At 40.9% G+C, this 20,995-nt stretch overlaps 1 protein-coding gene across 1 annotated transcript in view; it reads left to right on the top strand.

Moving 5' to 3' along the window:
• ALK (ALK receptor tyrosine kinase) overlaps positions 1-20,995 on the top strand; it is a 312,811-nt gene that overhangs the window by 250,078 nt on the left and 41,738 nt on the right. The window contains 3 exon segments of the mRNA XM_040058905.2: positions 1,021-1,190; positions 12,725-12,819; positions 14,175-14,318. Coding sequence (XP_039914839.1) covers positions 1,021-1,190; positions 12,725-12,819; positions 14,175-14,318 — 409 coding nt within the window.

The following is a 20,995-nucleotide window of genomic DNA, read 5'->3' as shown; positions in this document are numbered from 1 at the left end:
TTTGAAGTGCTAAAAAATAGAGTGCTTTATTTAATATGTTTGGTACTAAATACTGTGCTGAACACTTTCTTGTGTCCAAAACATCCATCGTTAATGTAGCTTTGATAAACTGATTCCTTCAGCATTCTCACCTCTACTGGTTATTGAGATGAAACCCAGCTCCTGAATACAAAATATATGGGTATTTTACTTATGTTCTTTAGCAAAAAAACAGCTAGCTCCTCTTCTTTTTTGCAAGAAAATAAGAAGACTATGTTCATATACTATGGATTGTGAAATAAACCTGATGTGGAAGGAATTGTTTTTCTTTTTATACAGTGAGAGAGAGAAAGTAATAAAATGAGAAAACTACATGAAATAATTTTACATACAGAGAGAAATGCATAGAAATGGATTCAATTACATTACGATAACAAAAATGTTAGAAAAATGGTTCCCTGAAGTATTTTAATTAATAAAACCCCCACCAAATTATTACTGAACTTTAATTGAAAAATCTGTAGAAACTTGGATGGAAAATAAAAACTGATTTTTGAAAAGAGTATCTGGGGGATGAGGACGTGATTACTAGTGATGCCTGCTTATTGCAGTCTTCTCCCTGTGTTTTTTTGCTGCTACTGCTGGTGGAATGTAAAAGTTTATTACTGAATAAGTTGTTAGTCTTAACTGGAATCCCTTAGGTGGCATCTTAGGGAATGTAGTCTTCATAGGGAATGTAGCTCAAAATAGAGGTATGATCTTATCCCTGTAAATTAGCCACATATGTGAAAGCTAAACCAGACTGTTTAGACTCAACTTTACAAATAAAATAATTTTTTTAAAAGGCCAGTAGTTTCAGTGTTTAATAGCAAATACTAAGTATTACAGGCTTCCTCATCTTTGGAGTTTCCTAAAGGGACGACATAAATATGGGAGAATCAACATTTTGGTGGTTGGAAAGCAAGGAAAGAAGAATTGAGAACTTGTTTACTTTTGAATAATGTTAGTGATGTTTTTTCTCATATGTTCCATTTCTTCTAGCTACGAATGTCATGGCTCATCCATGGTGTCTTGCTGGGAAATGTATCCCTGGTGCTGGTCGAGAACAAGACAGGAAAGGAGCAGAGCTGGACGTTCTGGCATTCAGAGAACAGTGAAGGTTTGGGAATGTGGCAGTGGATGATCTTACCTCTCCCAGAGATACTGGATAGGTATGAGTCTCCTCCTCATTCTCCTGCATGATTATCAATCCTGTCAGCACCAGCTACCTGGCGATGAAAATGGCCAGCATTTCTCCTGGAAGCTGTTCCCTTGGGTACAAATGCTTTGTCCTCTGTGAGGCATCTTCTCTTAGAAGCAGACAATGAGAATAACTGAGTATTTTGGGCAAAGCACACAATTTTTCAACTCCCAAGTCAAAGTTTTGGTTCAAAAACTGATTCCAAGGGTAGTCTACAGGGAAGTCCTTAAAATTCTGTGTCTCCATTTCATTGACTGGGAACCACTCTCTCTGCACACTGTTCCACGTTTCATGTTTGGTGCTCTATCCTGGTTTGCTGGAGTTGGATGTGAGCTCCATAGCTGATATTTTTTCTGGGTATCAAAGCCCCTGGTGTTCAATGTGTCTAAATCTGAGGATGAAGAGATGGGAAAAGAAGCTGCTGCAAAATCAGACAAGGATCCATCTGAACACCTTTGTGTTAGCTGTAGCAGAAGCTCATCTTGATAAAGGCTAGTGCCAGTCATGGCTCTCTTCTGGCTTTAAGCATAGGAGGTTTATCTGGTAGCATATGCTTATTTAGAGTGTTGTTTTAGCTGTTTCTTGCCAGTTACCTTTAAGGGAATACTCTTGTTCATTGTTTGCTTTTAACATGTGGTGTTCCTAGAGAAGGTACAGACATACTTCACCTCCTGCTGCCCTGGCCCTTAGGCTGCAAGATGCATCTACCCTCTGTGTCATGAGTACCTGGTGTCCCTTGTCTTTTTGGAAACCTGGACCCTAGAAATAATGGACTTCATTAACAGGCAGTTTGCCTTATAAGAATTTTGAACAAACATTGTATGAACATGTCTTTTATCTTCCTGGCGCTTGGGGATGCACATAGGCTGCAAATACAACAAGGACACTGCCAATGCTTTGGTCCTGAATGTATAATTAATATGTGTGCGTCAAAGATTTTAAAAATGCCAGCATTAAGCTTATTGTGCAGTCACTGGTGAAGCACCATTTGTAAAAATACCTGGTTGTTTCATTCCCTTCAGCTGTATTTCCTTTGAAGAATGGTATGTTTTGCCATTATTATTTATGTGATTTATTTCCTAATGTTTGCCAGGGGGAATGTTTTGTACCTGAATTATTCTGTACCCTTATACTATTGCTTTCCTTTAAATTCTCTCTGGTTGCACAGTCAGGCAGAGAACACTTTGATCTTAGGAGTCGGACTAGCAGTGGTTCATGAGAAATCATGGATTCAGCTGGATAACACGGTGCTGACTATTATGTCTAAGGTGCTGACACGCTTACTTCTCCATTGCTTACAGAGAAAGACAGATGGGTGCCCTGAAGGAAGGGAATTTGTTGGAGGTTAAGACATAAGCAAGGAAAACTTTGAGGTTTTGGTGTTTCTTGAAAAGTTTTTGTCCTTATTTATTCACAGAAACTGCACTATGTTAACGAATTTTTCTTCTAAGATTGATTTCATTGAAGCCAATCTTTCCTGGGAGGAAAGAAGTCTCCTGTGAGACTTAGAAATACTGCAGGCAACTTTCTTACCATCTCAAAACCTGTTTCTTAGGAAATCTGGACTTCTGTACAGATTAGGAAGGAATTCTATGGAAGTATGCACCAAATGGAGATATATAAATGGAGATAAATGACACTTTTATTGAACTGTAAAAAGTAGTTAATTGATGTGAACACAGTGCTGGTGCTGCTGAAAGCTTGCTGTGCCTGTCTTTTTCTAATTTGTTCCTGTGTCAGAAGCTGTGAGGGTCGGTGTTAGAACCACGATATTGCAGATATTCCTACAGGAGGAGCTGAAAGTTTAAATCACCTCACAGAAGTAAAGCTCTTGAGTAAAGCACACCAGTGTACCAGTTTCACACAAAATTAAAGCACATTCCATTGTGACTGGGAAACTGAATGGGAAGTGTTATTAATAACAAGATAATATGCTCTAAAACTGCTCAAAAGCATGCTTGTTTAAAAGCTGCTTAGCCATAATTTCCATGTTTGGCTTACAGCACTTCAAAGAATCATTAGGAAGACTTCCAAGAAATTAGATCAGCTCTATCTTTAGAAACAGACATTTCTTAAATGTTTGATATCCCTCAGGCTGTTGGGAGAAATTATACTTTGGCAGAATATCACAGCTAGAACATTTCAGGTGAATTGGCAATAACAGAAAGGAGGGAGGTGTAAGAAAAAGAAATTAAATTGTGACTGAGAGATGGTAGATTTCTAGCTCTGTGTTAGCCCGGGCAACCTTGGACACGTGCAATCACAATTTCACCTGGTCTGAGGTCTTGCCTATTCTGCACAGGCATGAAAGAAGCTGAAGTGCTGCCACTTTACATCTTCCTGAAGCTGTCTACCTGCTTTTGCTCTGGAAGTTGTTAGCAGAACAATCCTGAGAGCTCATGTGTTGTGTTGATAACAGAGTTGGTGGACAGAGCTGTAACCCAATTGCAAATGCTCGGTATCCTCCGTGCACGGGGGAGGAAGGGCCGAGGGCCTGTCAAGGACGTGCCATCAAAGCAGCTACAATTAAAGAAGCCAGTTGTGGGCAAAATCTCCTTAAGCTGTTGGATGAACAGGTTGTGCCTACCAGAGGCAAAAGGCGGCACCTCCAGAGGTGCTGCATTTTAAGTTGCCAGTGTGAAATACTGAACGTGAACGAACAATCCTGGTTGTGATTTGCTATCCCCTGTAGAGCCACTTACCCCCTCTCTAAAGGCTGCATTATCTGCAAATGAAATTATCTGCACAGGTTAGTGAAAGCTAGAGAAATGGTTATTTTTACTTACTGGAATTTACACATTAGTGCAATACTACAACATTTGGATTGAGAGTAGAGTAGAGAACCACCTTATTGTAAGATTGTTTTACTTGACAGAAAATTACTATTTGTTTTCCCAGTGAAAAGTGATGAGCCTGTCAAGGATTGCTCTTTTTTAATTTCACAGAAATACGAGTAGGAAACAGTTTTCAAAACTATGTTGAGGCTGGTAGATTTGGCTTGCTTCTTTTATATATTTGCTTTTAGTTAGTACCTGTGAATTTAAATTTTAGTAATGATAATGTTGTGGGAATGTGACAAGAGGAAACAGAAGCCTGACGGAATTGAAGAAGAGTGATTTGTGTAGCTAATAATTAGACATTCTGTTAGTTAAACTGTGGTCAAGGTACAGCACACAGATAAAACAGAATCACATGTAACTAAGTGATTCTCTGGAGCTTGCTGTAGGCTGATGCTCATTATCACCAACGCTTAGCAACTGTTTGCTACGCAGTGTGAGAGGTGGAAAAGGATTAACTCTAACAGGCTGAAGCCTGACTGTAAGATTAATGCTTTAAGAAACAAATTATAAATCTCTCAGTTCTTGCTCCCCTGATGAAGCTGAGGCCAGCCATATGGAGCAGCACATAGACTAAAAGTCCTCTGGGTCTCTCTACCACCTGGCTGAAGGTGCCTGGAAGTGGATTCCATGTGAGCCAGCACAGCCCACCTCTGGACTTTTAAGGCCTATATTCTCTACTAACCCTGTCCTTTCTTTTATAAGATTACACTGTAACCTCTGTAAGGGGAATCTGGTAAAACTGGCTAATATTAATAGTAACCTGTCCCACCTCAGTGCAGTCTCATAACAGAAGAAGACTCTGTAGAAATATAAAAGGAATTAAACGTGTTTACTGATTAGAAAGTTTTCTTTGTTTCCTTTCTTCTTAAGTTCAGTTTTTTGGCACTACAACATCTAAATTTTTAGCCAGTCTTTATTAGTAGTGACCAGATAGAGTAAGGAATGAGAGGAATTTACTTGAGGTCCCTAGAAATTAAATTTTCAGTCATGAACAGCAGCGCCATTCACCTTGTTACTGATAGCGAGGCCAGGCCATGTCCTTCTGGAAGGGTAGCATGTTCAGAAAGTGAAAAACCAATTTTCTTTTGGTCCCATAGTGCTCAGAGAGCTTCAAAATTATTTTCTTGCTGGTGACCTTCTCCTGAACACAGACTGAGAATTTTATTGTGTTGGAAGGGATCAGTAAGGTGACTTACCTGGAAGTCTGGGAAAGGGTGAGAGCTTCCTGAGGAAGAAAGCAGAAAGGCAAACAGACAGAAGTTACTTCAGAGGGTGATACTCTGTTGCAACAAGTCAGAATTCATGTCCCTGCAACTGTTCTTTCTATTTTGTTTTAACTGGCTTCATTACCTATTCCGATTTTGCTGACTTGCAAAGCTTTTACAAACTATACTGACTCTCATTAGGTTTTGGTTTCCATATCCATGTGGGATTCCCTTGCAGCCTGTGGGAGCGAGATTGTCTGTTCTGTCTGGCTCCTTCAGCATCTCCAGTCTCAATATCAGCCACAGCACTGGAGACCCTCTCACTCATTGCAGCAGTAAAAAGAAATTGTCTCATCTCATACCTCTGTCTCTCCACCAGCTGTGGATAAGCACTCTTCTTGTCCTGTAATTTTTCTTGCATTGCTGTCCTTTGTTTTCACTCCTTTCAGAATTTATTTATTAGTTTCTGAGTGTCAGGTTTCCCATTTGGAAAGAAAAGGAAAAGGGAGGTTTTTGGCAATATTTTTGACCCAGGGGCCTGTTTATCTCATGTTATTCCTAAATTTTCTTCCCATTCTCTAAGAAGAGATAGAGACCCTCCACACAAGCTAGTCATGTGTCTGCCTACACGTTACTCTGTGTGTGTGTATATATATATGTGTATATATATATCAATTGGTCACATCTGCACCCAGATCTTTTCAGTTTGTCTTTCATCCACCCAACCAGCCCAGGCTGTATTGCCCTGAGGTGGCCACACATTACTTTGTTAAAAGCAGTGAGATCTTAACAACCAGATCACTGCTCTTCTGCTCTCCAGCATTAATTATGTCTGTCTGTGACTATCCTCCTTCTGAAAGAGTAATTCTGAAAATGTTGTTCTGTACATCTGAAAAGGGGAGTTTGGTGACAGTGTGTGCAGAGTACCTGTGACAGCTATTGTACATGCATGCTTGTCTTTAATAACACCTTTGAATCTCAATCTTTATTACTAGCTATTAAGTAACTTCCTGCATGGCAATTCTGTCACTGTAACTGAGTTTGGTTAACATGCTTATATTTCTCTAAATAATCTTATTTCATCTAAATGCGTCTTTTATCCCAAATAGTAACTATTCCTTTGTGAAGTGAGCTAACAATGCATCATTTGTAACAGAGAAGTTAATGGGAACCTGAATGTAATAAGGGTTAGTGACCCGAAATTTCTCCATTCTGTGAATACCTTTGTCTCAAGCAGCTTCAGCCATAATTATTTTAGCGAGGTAGAAGGAGAAATCAGTTCCATCACAGGCAAAACATTACCAGTTATGAAATAAGATCTGTACGTACAGGCATGCTGTGTTCATGTCACTGCATAGGGGATTGAGTACAGAGGAGATTAATGTTCAATCTTGGTTAATAATCCCTGTCTTTTATGATAAAAAGAAAAAAAAATAATAATGAGAATGAGGCTTTCTAAAATAATGGCATGAAGGCAGCTGCCTGAATCTGGATAATGAAAACCTGAACTGTCTGTATGAGCCAGGGACAATATTTAGGTGAAATTCAGAGTAGTTACTGAAGGGAGGGAGCTGCAGAATTTGCACAAAATCAGCTTGCAGAGGTCTTCAATGCAGTGAGAATGGGTTTTTTATTTCCTTTTCATCAGAAGAAGATAGAATATATGTAAACCCCAACATTTCTGTATAATGAAGATCTAGGTATAGATGATGAGAGCAAAAGAGTTTGTCCTCATGGACGCTATACCACCATGGCTATAAATATATATTCACACTTTCAGTTCTGTGTTTCCCTCTCTAATAAGCCCCAAATATTTTGGGGAGAACCAGTCTTCTACTAGAATCAAGAAAAAAATAAGTAATCAAAAAGAACAAGCTGAACAGAACATCCAGGATGATGTGACAAAGCTCAAATACTGGCCACACTGAAATAAACCCAAGATTTAGAAAACCTGAGGAAGGGGTGTCTTGGTTTTGAAAGAGAGTTGTCTGTCAGGGAATACTAGAGCTTCCCTGGGAATGGAGAATGTAAACCCCCTTCCCTCCAAATTATTATAATTTTGCAATTAGGGGCTCTCAGGCAAAGATATGGGAAATAGGAGTAACAGTTCTTTGCTAGGAATATTTTTTAAAAAGGAAAATACAAATGTAGTAGTACAAAAAACAAGCAAGGAAGCAAACAAAAATCCTGGAAAAGCCATGACAGAGTCAGGGATACAACCTGGCACCCTGTTGGTCAGGGTGTTGGAAGCAGTCCAAGTCCTACTGGAGTAACAGAGGTGGTTCTGTGGAGTAGAGATGATCCTGTAGAAAGTCCAGTGGTGACGAGATGGGTCCAGTCTTCCTCTGGGAATCCAGTGGATCCCTTGTGTGCTTCAGTACCAGTTTTTGTCTAGCTAGGAACAGCTGGCTCCTCCCCTACTGTGTGGAGCATCTCACAATGGGATGATGGAATGTGTCATGTCATTGGTGGGCCCTAATGGCCCATTATCAGAAGATGTCCCCCTGGAGGATGGAGGGGTGGTGAAAGAGATAAGAAACACTGCCCCACCTGGTTTAATGGCTCAGCCATTATCAGAAGGCATCCTCCTCCTTCCCCCCTGGAGTAAGGAGGATAACACATCTCCCAAAAAACAGCTTTCAACAGATGAAATAGAATACACATTTTCAGGTTATATAGTCCAATACAATGGGAAAGGTTACAGACCAGAAGCTTTGATGTTGTCCTGTTTCATTCAGATTTAACTGAGTTAAAATACACTTTCAAAGAACTGTTCATCTGGATTGATATTTCACAGATGGGGCCAAAGATACAAACCAAAAAAAAGCTCATTTTGTTCCATTTCTTACCTGTGACTGAAATATTTGAGCAGTGGTCATCCTTGAGTGGTTTTTGAATTTATGTAAAATTTGTATCCTTCAAACAGAGGAGCTGATGTTCCCCAGAGAGGAGATTGAAAGAAAGAGTGGCAGGGTGTCCCCTGGTACAGCATTTCCTATTTGCCTCAAACAGAATTTCTTTTAAAAAGGCCTTTGTATGCATTTGCTTTCACATCTCAGCTAACACTCAGCTCTACAAGCTGTGACTTATACCTCCTAATTGTCATACATCTAAGGAATCCTCTTTCTAGCTGTGCTCCAGGTTGAGTAGGGCAAAAGGAGACAGTTAAGAAGTCTTTTCCAACAGTCCTCAAGTCACAATTTTTCTAATATCCAAGTCTTTAAAGTGTTTCATAGCTGCCATACTTTCATTCCTATGAAGAAATCTAGCTTACAAACACAAATTTATCCACTGAGGATCTGGCTTCCCTGTGAAGAAATTGCTGGGATTTATTAAGTAACAAAGTCATGACAAATTTGCCAGCAGTAATTTGGCTGCTCCTGTATAATTGCCTTCAGGAATATTCTTTCCCAGCCATTCACTGCAGCTTCTGTGTCTGTGCCTGGCTGTGGACCAGTATCTGTGCTGTGCTGGGGCCAGTGGAGATGCTGGGTGAGCAGTCAGCATCGCCCCTCTCTGATCTGTGCACAAACACCAGTGAGACATGGTCACCGCCAGCGTTGTTCTGACTCTGCTGCTTTAGTATCAGCTCCCACCAAAGTCAGAGGGAGTTATTTCATTGATTTCAGGGATCAAACGGAAAGGGAAAAGAAGAAGAAGAGGGAAAAAAAAAAAAAAAAAAGGGAGCAAGGGAATGAGACTGTCTGTGGGGTTTTTTCCATCTCACTGATGTATGACATTTCCATCTTCAGTTTTGATTAAATTTCCCTTAATTAGCCCATTAAGCTAAAGCCACCAAAACTAATGATTGAAATGTTGGTTGACTGATGATTTTGTTTCAATGGAATTTGAAAGTTATCATATTTCTAAATTAATAGTGGCATTAAACTAGAGAAGATAAAATGATGAACTATTTGTTGCAGAAATGCTGGTCTCAAGAGCAGGTTTGTACTGAATCTGCTTTCGTGTTAGCAAAAAATAAGATTAGTAGGCAACCAAAGCAGTGCTGATGGTCCTGATAGTGTTTAGCATTCAGAGAATTTTTGTATTTTTGAGGCATTTCTGTCATTTTTTTTTTTCATCCTTGGTGAACTTGTGGAAATTTCTCAAGAGTTCTAGTCCCGGCATTCCTGCAGGTGAAATCAGCAAGGCTGTCTCTTAACTAAATGAACTGTAAAATGAACTAAATAAAAGTAAAATGCAACCTATTGCATTCTGATATGGGCATGTTACATGGCACTTGCTTCACCAACAAAAATATTGGCTTGTGTCATGCCTTCAAGGTCTTAGGAGCTGAACATTTGATAATTCTCATAAGAACAACCCTTTATTGACTGAAGAGGCACGACATGAAAAGTGCATCAAAGCACCTTGGGGCATGAACCTTAGGAAATTGCCTGAAGGTATTTTTAGAAGTGCTTCATTGCCTGGAGGCAGAAAGAAGGTGCATCGTAGTCTTTGCAGGAATATCTGTCTCTTAGGCTCCCTTAGCTAAAGTCTGCAGTACTGGAGGAAAAAGCTGACAGAGACAAATTGCTTATTTGTGTTTGTAATTAATTTTGCAGCCTCATTTTAACACCTTACAAACATAAATTCACATCAAAGTGTCCCTGTCTCCAAGTGGCATTTAGAGTGTACCCTGAGGAAATAGGCTGAGGCTCAAATGCACCAGATTTGGTCCCTTCAGTGTTGCACCAATGGTCACTATGTGCAGATTTTCACACAGAGCCGTCTGAAAGATGTGCAGCTGAACCAGGTTCCACCCTACCTCTTCCTGGGCATTTCAGCTGCCCACAACAGGGAAGGAGAAGCTTCTGCTGAGCTACAGTCTGTATTTTACAGCCTGAGGTAGTTGCTGGTTCTCCATAATCCACCAGAATGTGACCTGGGGTGTTTTAAGACCTGTTTGACGTGCAGTTCAATCATCTCTGCTGCTGGCACTGTGACTTGCAGGAAAAAGTAGATCAGAGCCCACTGCATCTGTCCAACAGCTTTTGTTTAAGTCATGTATGGCATGTCTCAAACTGAACAGCTTATGTTTATGCTAGAGCTTGTAATTTCATTTGAAGTGTTGCGGGATGTCAGCTGTAGAGCAAACGAGGGAGGGAGGCAGGGGGAGGGCAGCCAATTCAGTCAGAAGCCAATTTAATATCCAAGGATTTTATGTTCCCTTCTGTTCTCCTCCTAGACATACTCACAAGGGGTTTCAGGTATCCCAGCTAAGAGCTGTGAGACTGCTGGCAGCACCAGACTGCAGTTGCACTTTTTATGGATTTGGGAAGGCTAAAAATATGCTTTTGTGATATTCAGACTTGTATGGATGGAGCTGCCACCTTTTGAGCTGATAAAGATGGATCATTTAGCAAGGAAAATAGTGTCTTGCAATTTGGAGTTTCCTTTGATGCTAGGGATACTCTTCCTTCACCATATCTGCTATTATTCATGTCAGTCATCTGCTCTTTCATGGCAGCTGCTCATGTCTTTAGAACATAAAAAATCGGTTTTAGAGAAGTCTCTCCATGTGTGCAATGCAGATCTCCAAGGAGTGAGAAATTTCAGTGTTGGAACATCGTTGCTTTTCTTTACCAGAAATAAAGAAGGAGGAACATAGTAACTATATAAATCTTTTCTGTTGTGAATGGGCTGTGGTCTCTTCTAAACCCTTCGCACCTTTTGGAAGCTGACAGGAGTTTTTTTCTGGTTTGAATTTTTGCTTTGTTTGTGTCAGCTTTTCTGACTGTCCCCAGCTGTAGCTTAGCAAGAGCACCAGTTGCAGAAGATGATGACACTCCAATCTACATATCCTCAAAGTCACAAGTATCCCTGGGGTCTCTTTTAGCTTTTGCCAAACCTCACAGCCCTCTCTGGAAACCTGCTCTCCGTTTGAGAACAATGTGGAAGTTGGTTACATTTGCTGAGAGTCAGGAGGCTCAGTCAAAATCCACATTCAAAACCCAGGAATGTGCTGTCCCACAGTAAATATGTACATGACCAGGGCAACTTCACTGGAATTTTGGTTTTGAGGTTGGCTTGCTGGTAAAGGAGTGGTGGTATTTAAAAACAGTAGGAATTGGCAAGACTAATGTCAGACTGCTAATAACGTACACAAAGCTGAAAGAAAATATTTTAGACCCAGTGCTATGCAGAAAGAACTAGAGTCTGTGAGAAGAAAAAGAAATCAGCCAGTGTTTAGATCCTTGCTGCACGGAAGAGACAGGATTTCTAAAGCCTTTCAGAATAAATAGGGCTGCTCCTCAAAAATACCTTGTTCTGTCATCATTTTCCTGTCTAAACTGAAACACCTGCAAGAATTCACATTCTGACTGAACATTTATCTCTAAAAGATAGGGCAGGAAGCACCAGCAATAGATCTACATTAAAGAGACCCACAAATGGTTTAACTTCTGCTGGGATAAAACATCAAGATACAACAGAGAATTAGGTTTAAATAATATTTCGTATTTACTTGCAGCTTGTTCTACATCATGTGATAGTTTCATGTTTTTATAGTCTTGATGCAACCTCTGAGCATTGTATCTGACTGCTGAGCTATGGTTGGCTGCTTTCAGAAATTGTTCTCTTTCCTAAGCAGAGTATTATGATTTTATGTGGCAGATAGGCGTTGAGAGAACAAGAATTTGCTAAGCTAAGAGAACCTAAATTCATGAGTACACAAAATTAACACACGGTCAATATATTGTCAGATTTGAAGTATTTGGTTGTGGGTAATTTTTGCTCTTCCTGTTGACTTGTAATATCACTAAGGGTGAATTTACAGTGATCTTTCTTCTGGAAATGTAAGAGTGACATAACTTTCTGGCAAAAACCAGCTTTCCTTAAATCAGGAAGTGATTTAAGGCAAACCTCCTCAGCTTCTATAAGGAGATAATGAGTTCTGCTCTTCCTGTGGACTACCCAGTGTCAGTTCCTCTCTTTTGTGACTGCCAGGGCTGTTAGATATCCTTTGCTTCCTAGGGAGCCCATCAACACCAAATACTTTCTAAAATGGTTTCAGCCTTTGATTGCCAGTTCCTTTTAGGAACTCCAAATTACTTCAGGAGCCCTGCCTACTTACTTTTCTTAACACTTTAGGGTGTAAATCACTTGTGAGAATAAAATCCCTTCAGGGTCTGGTTGGTGGGTTGGTTTTTCATTTGCGCCAGAATCCAGGGGACTTTGTTTTCTTGACCACACACATACACACACTTCTGCTTCCTTCAGTTTGTTTGTCTGGTGGGAAGAGGCGCGATGTTCTCTTATTCTGTCCACTGATACTATTGTATTGCTCCCCTCGTCAGATCATCTTTCATTTTTAGGAATCGGGATATTTTCTCTATCAATTTAATATTTTTATCTGTGAAAAGTTTTTCTCCACCATTCAAAAACTGCTTTATTTGTGAAGAGCTCTGAATTTCATGTTCTTTAGCAGAATTTAATCCCATATTTTCCAATCTGTGCAGGTTTTGGTTTCAGATCACTGCTTCATGGGAAGAAGGCTCTGATGCCATTATCGCTTTTGACAATGTCTCCCTTAGTCTGGACTGTTATTTAACAAGTAAGTTTTCCTTTTATCTGCAAGCGACTTGTCTTTTATTTGCCATGTAGTTGAAATTTAGAAACCACGGAGAAAGGGCTGGGTGTCATTATCTTCAAAAGACTCTTGAAATGCAAAGGTCTGTGTCCAGAATCTCTGTGCTCAGGCAGAGGATCCCGTTCAGGTGCACCCCTTACTGGTGGAGCCGAGCGCGGGACGTGTTCCCAGTTTGGCCTAAGCGGGTAGTGAGACATAGGGTGTGGGAGATCAGCTTCCAGCTGAGGCAGAACCATCGCCTATCCAGCCAGGCTGGTGCAGAAGCCAGTCTGTGATTATAGATTTCCACGTGACCTGGTTTGCTGTGTGACAGTTATCAAGATGAATGACAGTCGGACCCTGGCTGGGAAAAGACAGGCATCCTGTGATTGGCACTAACTTTGCGATAACATTGGGCACAATGCTACAGTTAAATTAGAACAAGGTTATTTTATTTAGACTGACATGCATTTAAGTCTGAATCAGAAACTACGATCTTCACACTCTACTGCTCGGGGGAAAAATTTGGATTCTGATCCTGGCTTTGTGATTGACTGGCCTCTAGAATATGCCCAGTCTATACCTCTGATGCCACATGTAGATTTTTATTAAACGCTTGTGTCTGACTCATCTTTCATAATCTCATGCATAGTGAATTGCTTAATTTGTAAATGTGTTCAATGATCTGTCACTTTGTACCTCAGACCAACAACTTACATGAGGGCTGGAGAATTGCTGCTCTGAACAAATTAAACTTCTGCCTTGGGCTGAGCAACAGAACTTAAGTGCGTCCTTTCTTCTACGCTTGAAGCTGCAAACTCTGCAGCCCTGTTCAGACTGAAAATCTCCAAACCACTTCTGCAGTCAGAATGTTTCATCTGCTTTGTGTTATGTTAATTTGCATTGCCTGGGGCATGAGTCTCTCCATTTATGCAGTAATACCTCTTGGTTTCTGTGCATAAGTACAATACACCTCAAGTTCCAGTATTCAAAGAGATCTTAAAATTAGGATAGAATTCAAGAAAATTCCTCATACTTTTACTGGCTAAAAAAAAATTATAATAGTTGCTAAAGATGATATTCTGTATTTCTTCTTTGTGTCTTCATTCACTTAATGTTTTGCCTACCACTCATTCCTGTTTATTTTCCTTTTGTCTCAATTCCATAACAACAATGGAAAATAAATCTGCCCATTTCTTTTAATAATGTTATATCCTGTGACTGCAGGCTCTTATGCTCAGCACAGAAGTCTGCAACCCTTATTTTAGCTTCAATTTTGGATTACATACTGACTCAGTCCCCCTCAGCCATAAACCAAGCTGTGATTTCTTGTTTTCTAGTCAGTGGAGAGAAGACACCTCGAGGTATTGCTCCAGACTCAAGCAATTTGCTCACCAGTAGAGGTGGCCAGAAGAAGTTTGGATGGGAACAAAAGCTCCTGGGAAATCTCCAGCTCAGCAGTGCCCCCTTTTCTGATCCAGCAGGTAACTGTCGAGTCTGAGAAGCATCATCAGATAGGAGAGATTTCCAACTAGCACAGATTTCATTTAGATGTGGCTAAATGTATTTTTCCTCCCTAAAGCTTTTGTTTAGAGCTTTTCCCAAGTCCCTTACAAAGAAAAGAAAACATGCTCTAGAAAGAAATTACCTTTAGCTGTTACCTGTAAATTGGATTTAATTGTAGCAGACTGCAAGCTGCTGAAAGAACCAGAGGGGGCCGTTTGAAGTAAAACTTGGGTTTAAACTGTAAGATAAGTGTGTTTGGTGTCATGGTCATCTAAAAATTGGCAGGAATCAAGTGGAGTGTCCAAATTGACTGAGTTCAGCGTTTGTTAACCTCAACACCCAACTCTACTTAATACAGACTTGGTTTGAACTAACATAGCCTCACTTTTTCAGTAAATATTCATTATCCGTTTGAAACAGTACAGCATTGGACTTAGTTAGAAATGTCAGTCTTGTATGTTCACATTACTTTATTCTCCCCTATCCTTCAGCTCCTCTCTCCAATCTAACTGTAATGGTGTGGGCCAAATAGATGTAAGAGTTCCCTTCCCTGCCTTCACCCTCCCATTGCTGTCTCCCAAAGGCTTCCCTCTCTCCTCTCCCAGGCTTTCCCACATATTCATGATATCTGGTTTGGGCCTTAAAGGTGCATTCCTGTTTGAATCTGCTACCTTCCCTCCTCCTTGCCAGCCTCTCTTCCTGGACTGGTTCTGAGTCATTGAAAACCGATATAGTCACGGACAAGGACCCTCTAACCAGTTAAAGTTAGAAAGTGCTGTGTTTATTCACCGGTGGGCGGCACGGGAGTCATCTCCGAAAGGCGTGGCTGCCCCGAAAAAGGCTCTTTGCTCTCTATTTATTTTCCAAGATCTTACATACAACACATATGCATAACCCCAGCACCTCCCATCCCCGCTCTGTATTAAAGTGAGGCTATCAGTCCTTCACGCGTACACAGTTCTTCTCTTGAATTGGGTTGGTGGTCTCGAATTGGGTCAGTGGTCTCAAAGGATGAAGTCAGGAGAGTCTTCATCAGGTCTCTGTGACCCTCTGGCATAATCCGAAGTCCCCTGCTTCATGATTGATTAATGTGAAGTCCAGGTGCTGGCCATTGTTCTTAGTGGTTTCAATCTGTTCTTATGACGGTTCACTTACTCCACTTTCTTCTATAAACATACTCAAAATATAACAATTAGCCCTAGCTGAGGCATCTAGTAATCATTAACTTACCATTTACTAATAAATTGCTTCTAACCCTTAGCTAACATCCTAACTCTTTAAAATCATGTTTCAGTTCAAGCAGCCACAACCTCCAGCCTACCTGGGGCAGCAGGGCTGACCATGGGAGTGAGGGGTAGCTACAGGAGAGACAAGCGCTTGTTACAGCTGCAACCCTCAGCACCACGTGCAGCTGTTTCTGCCCACTTAGGGCCAGCTACTTACCTGCCAATGTGAACTACCACTGCCCTTAAGTTAGAGAGCAGGGTTGATATATGCCTCCTTTGCTCTGTCAGTAAGCCTAGGGATTTGTTCCTGCTGTCACCTCCTCTCCTGCTCTTCTGTCTAAGAAGAGTTCTTTGCATCTGTTCTTTTCTAGCATGTATTTCACTTTGCTGCCTTCAGTGCTCTGTTGAGGTGCATGTACTAATGGTGTTAGCTCTGATGCTGACCGCAGTCCGGTCAGTGAGGCCACACAGCCTTCAAAGCCTCCCTGAAAAGCTGGATCCATGAGCCCACTCCACACTGCCACAGCAGGACAGCTGCTGCTGCCTGAGCTCTCTTGTGAAGCAAGCTCTGGCAGCAGAGGCTGAGGGGACAGCCTGCAGGGTCAGCTGAGCTGCCATCACATGAAGTTTACTGATTTTTTTTATGTCTTGAGCATCACATAGCAAGAAAAATGCAGAAGCACTGTCAGGAGCCTTAAGAGAGCGAGACAGAGGCAATGAGCCCATATGAGAGGATGCTGGGCTGGGTGAAGCTGCACTTCAGTGATGAACGTTGTGTTTAGCTCTATTACAGATGTTGTGTGTGAGCTTGGGCTGTCACAGAGGTACAATCTACAAAAGTATCTATATGTTCTCTTTGAAGATCCTTTGAAGTCCTCCCTTCAATATCTGTATCTTCTGTTTCCTGCCTGTAAGGGGAGTTTTCTTTTAAGTGCTCTCAGTATTGCCCTTGGGTCAGTGATCTCATGGTAGTATCCGTAGGCAGGTGCAGATTATGGATTTCTGGCTGACTTTCTGTCGGTGGTGATGTTTCCTAAGGCAGCTGTACATTTTTTTCCATGGTGCCTACTGTTTTAGCAACAGAAAAAAAACATTAGATTTCAGATGCAAAGTTAGTGTAAAGTGTGTGTGGGCTGGAAATCCTGTGGCTGTAAATTTTTTTGAGAATTTTGTTATTTCCTACTTCTCACTCGGCCTGACATCATCTAGCTCTTCTGTTCCCTGTCCTATCTGAGGAATTCAATTTAAAGAAAGGATTGGATGGTAGAAAGAAAGGGAATCAGACTGCATGAGGGTAAAAGAGAAGGTCACTGAGGTACTTTGAGCAATTAAAATAATTTGTGATGACCTTGGGGTGAAAATTCAAGGCAATTCCAATCTAAAACAGCTTGTCTATTTTCTGGGCTTTATCCTTAGTCTTGTTCATATTCTGTTTAAAATTGTCTCTAGCCCTTGGGGTTTGAAATTACTCCTACAGCAATTTTCTCCCCTTGTGCCCTCAGAGTAGACAGGGCAGAAACAGAGAAGCTGAGTGGCAACTTCTTGCAGTGAAAGTCATTGCATTTCTGAGGGTCTCTGCAGCACCAAATCCCCTTTTTCCTTTGTGTTTCTGAGTCCCTGCTTGCTCTCAGGAAACACTGCAGATGCTTGTTTGGTCCCTGGGCTATGCGTTTTACCCGGCTTTAATCTTGTTTCTTTCTGCATCCCGTAATGCGTTTAAGAAACCTCGGGCTTAGTCTGTCATGGCCTTTCCTTTGATGGCCACATATTTACTGTTGTGTGAGTGAACCAACAGCATCAGCACCACCCTGGAGCCCCAAAGACTGCCCTCACCAATGTGAGCTCAGCTAAAAGTAATTACAGTTAATAGGATCTTTGACTTGTGTGATGGATCACACACTAGAATATTTCCTTCTTAAGAAATCTTACTGAAACAAAGAATTGTGTTTCTAAAGCTGATGAGACAACAGGATAATAAAATGCCTTCCTTAAGTCCCCCAAGCCAGTTTAGCCTTCGCGGCAGGAGCTACAATGTGAAAGACAGGTAGCACTTCATTTACACAGCATTAATCCAAAGTAGCTCCGTTGTTTTCAAGGGCATGGGCCCTCCACTTGCTCCTTTGTATCTGAGCGCAACCTCTTATACACACACCTGATGCTTTTGCCTGTGCCCAGAAATCCATTTCCAGCAGATGTGATGGTTGGCACCACCAGCCCCGCCCTGTCCTCTCTGTTCTCAGGCCCTGTACCTATTGACCTGCTTCTTCAGCCTTGTCACTCTTGGTCATGGCTCAGAGTGCCCCCAGGTCGTGCACGCTGGAGATTCAAAATGCACAATACAGCCACACTGCCAAACATCCTAGAGCTTCCAGAAATGTGTTACCCACTGTAGTGTATCATACCTGGGATAATGAACACACTCGGTAGAATAAGACCTGAAATGTCTACAACTAATGTGGTGTTGTTATTCTGTCAAGTTTCTTGATGACCAGCGCAGAAAAATTCCTGTGGTGTTCAAATCACATAGTTACTTGCAGTGCAGGGTGGCCATTAGATAGATGTTCACAGGGCAGTGCAAATGCTTTCCTTTTCATTTTACTAATGATGTGTTATTTGCTGGAATACCAGCTTCTCGCTGAAAGGTTGCAGGTGAAATTTGATTCTAGAAGTAGCCTGGAAAAACAGTTGTAACAAGGTCTGCATATACCAGAAGACTGAAATAGCTTTAATGGAACCAGGATTTTTCCTTTAGGTGGTTAAATCTGTACAAAAGGCTGAGTGCTGTTTATTCTCTTGTAAACCTAGGCTTATTTTGGCTTTGGTTTTAAATTGGTTAGGTATTGGTTTAAGCAAAACTGAAAGCTTCTCAAACAGTACTGTCATTCAACTACCAATTAAAAGGTCAATTTACATCAAGCTAACGCAATTTCCTTTTATACACAAGGCTAGAATATGGGAAATTCGGGCATATAAAGATGCAGTGAGCACTAATGAGGAACTCGAGGTAAACAAATTACTATCACAGAAGCTGAAGGAGAAAAAATAGGATTCTCAGTAGGCGAAAGCAGATAACAAGACACAGAGCAATCAAGCTTTAATTAAAGATTTCTGGTGCTTCTGAATAGGCTTTAAATACCATGAGGATAGCCTCTCTTTTGATGTTTCAGCTTCTCTTCTGTCCCACTGACAACTTATTTGTGTCGGGGCACACAGTACAAAAATCGCCTGTTGTGCAATCCCTTTTTTCCCCTCAAATCTTGCATTGTTTTGTCCCTTCTGCTCTGCATATCCAGCAGCCATTGTGCATCCCTGGTTTCTTGCATGGAAACTGCCATCAAATCATTTTTTCACCCAGACTGAGTTACTGTTTTCCTCCAGTTTCTTCCCCATAGCATTTAGTGGTTGCACAGATTTTGTGTTTTCCATCAGGAACAGTCCTGTTTTGAGTACTTCCATAGCTCTTTCTCGGAAGAAGTCTCACTCACATTAGTTAATCAGATGAAGGAGCTGAAAGGGACAGCGGAGCAAGTATTAAGTAAAAGAAAATTACATTTGGTTGCTCTTTGTGTGCAATTATACTAACTGAACTGTTGGCATAATGCAATAAAGGTATCTGCAGAATTGTATTTTTGTATTATGCATCAATTAACACAGTGAATAACAGCCCAATGCCCTCCACCCAACAAAAGTAACATTGTGAACAGGAAATGTTCGGACACAACAGTGGGATCTCACAATATGTAGGTATGAATTTCTTTATTGCAGTGTTTACACTTGCTTTCTCTGTAGAATGAAAACAGCAACGGTGCAGTACTGGAAATCAGCATGCAACCAGATACAACCTAGCAAAGTTGAATTGGCATAATTGCTCTCTGGAGTTAATCATGCACTTGAAATAAACAGGGCAATTCACAGGTTTCAGACCGACATTTCAAAGCTGCTCACACTTAAGAATAGCAGTTTAAATTGCACAGAAACTGCTGTAAATCTCAGAAAATGTTTTCAAATCATTTTTCCACCTCCACCCAACATGGTCTTTGTTATCTAGTGTGCATTTCTACCATCCTTTGTAATTATGAACAAAAAAAAAAAATCCAAAAAATTAGTAGCATGTATCACTTAACACCCTTTATGGAAGACTCTTGGTGAAACATAAAAGGGAAAAGAAATTAGTTTTCTCCATGCTGCTTTGTTAGTGCCTGGTTTCGGAAGGTGGCAAGAAACAAGGCATTCTCATTGCTGTCCAAAGTCAGTAGTGCTCTTACCCTCCTACACTGACCACAATTTCCACCAAGAATGTCCTGATAGTGTTCTCTATTGTTATAAATGAGAAGACCAAATTCGATAAATCAAAATTTGGAATTTTATTGAGAGACAAAATGACAGTCTCAGACAGCCACAATTAAAAGGACAGCGTTGAGCCCGGGGTCGCCGCTGGGTGAACAACGATAACACACTCTGCCAGTCTGCTATCCCCAAGTTCACATCTTCGGTTTGCAGCAGTCTCTTTTTATACACTGGATCGCGGAGAGAGGCTCGGGATGTCGAAAGTCCTCCCTCCGAGGCAGCTTCATTAAACATGCAGGTTTCAGTTCTAAGAGTCTGAATGGATCAGTGGAGGAGGACAATGCCGATAATGGTCGGGTCCAGGTGTGGTGTGGAGATGTTAATTCCAGCCGGAGACCATCGAGATACGGATCTGAAACTATCATCGGGTTTTCCGGGCTATCATCTCCATTTTCCGTTGCCTTTTGTTTCTTTTCAGCGATTCCTGGCAGTGACAGTCTTCTGTCCTCCTTTCTGGTAATTCCAATCAAGCTTTCCTCGTGTCCCTCCCATGCCTTTTCAGGCTAGGGACATTCTTGTATTTTATTAAGTCCCCTTCCTTCCGAGTTAACACACAAAATGCTATTTTAAAACAAAACTTAACTTCTAACATGCTAGTTTATACAGAACTTATATTTATACAATCGGTATTACATTTTATATTCTATTAACATGAAGTAACTTTAGAACAGATGTTACATTCCTTTTTAATGATTCTTAGCCAAGGCATGTTTGTGTCTCTCTCCTGGTAATTCTAATCATGTTGTATCTCGTGCCCCCCCATTTGTCTTTTCAGGCGAGAGAAATTCCTGTACTTTTACTGAGCTGCTTTCTTCTGAGTTAACTCATAGCATATTGGATTAAAACAAAACTTATACTTATAGGGATGATATTACACTTTGTATCTTTTTTAACATGAATTAACTTTAGGACACATATCACATCTATTTATAAACACTTAAGAAAAATCTTAACCATGAATCAAGCTTTTGAGTATATCTTTGTAATTATACTCAGGATCGATCTGGCATATGTTTGTCATCACTGCAGATGCTCTTCCTGTTGAACTGAAAGACATATCCAAGTCTTCTACTGCTGCCCTC

This window comes from Hirundo rustica, chromosome 3, assembly GCF_015227805.2.
Source record: "Hirundo rustica isolate bHirRus1 chromosome 3, bHirRus1.pri.v3, whole genome shotgun sequence".
NCBI classification, from domain to species: Eukaryota; Metazoa; Chordata; class Aves; order Passeriformes; family Hirundinidae; genus Hirundo; species Hirundo rustica.
Note: the sequence above shows the minus strand (reverse complement) of the source record. Positions and strands in the feature narration are given on the sequence as shown.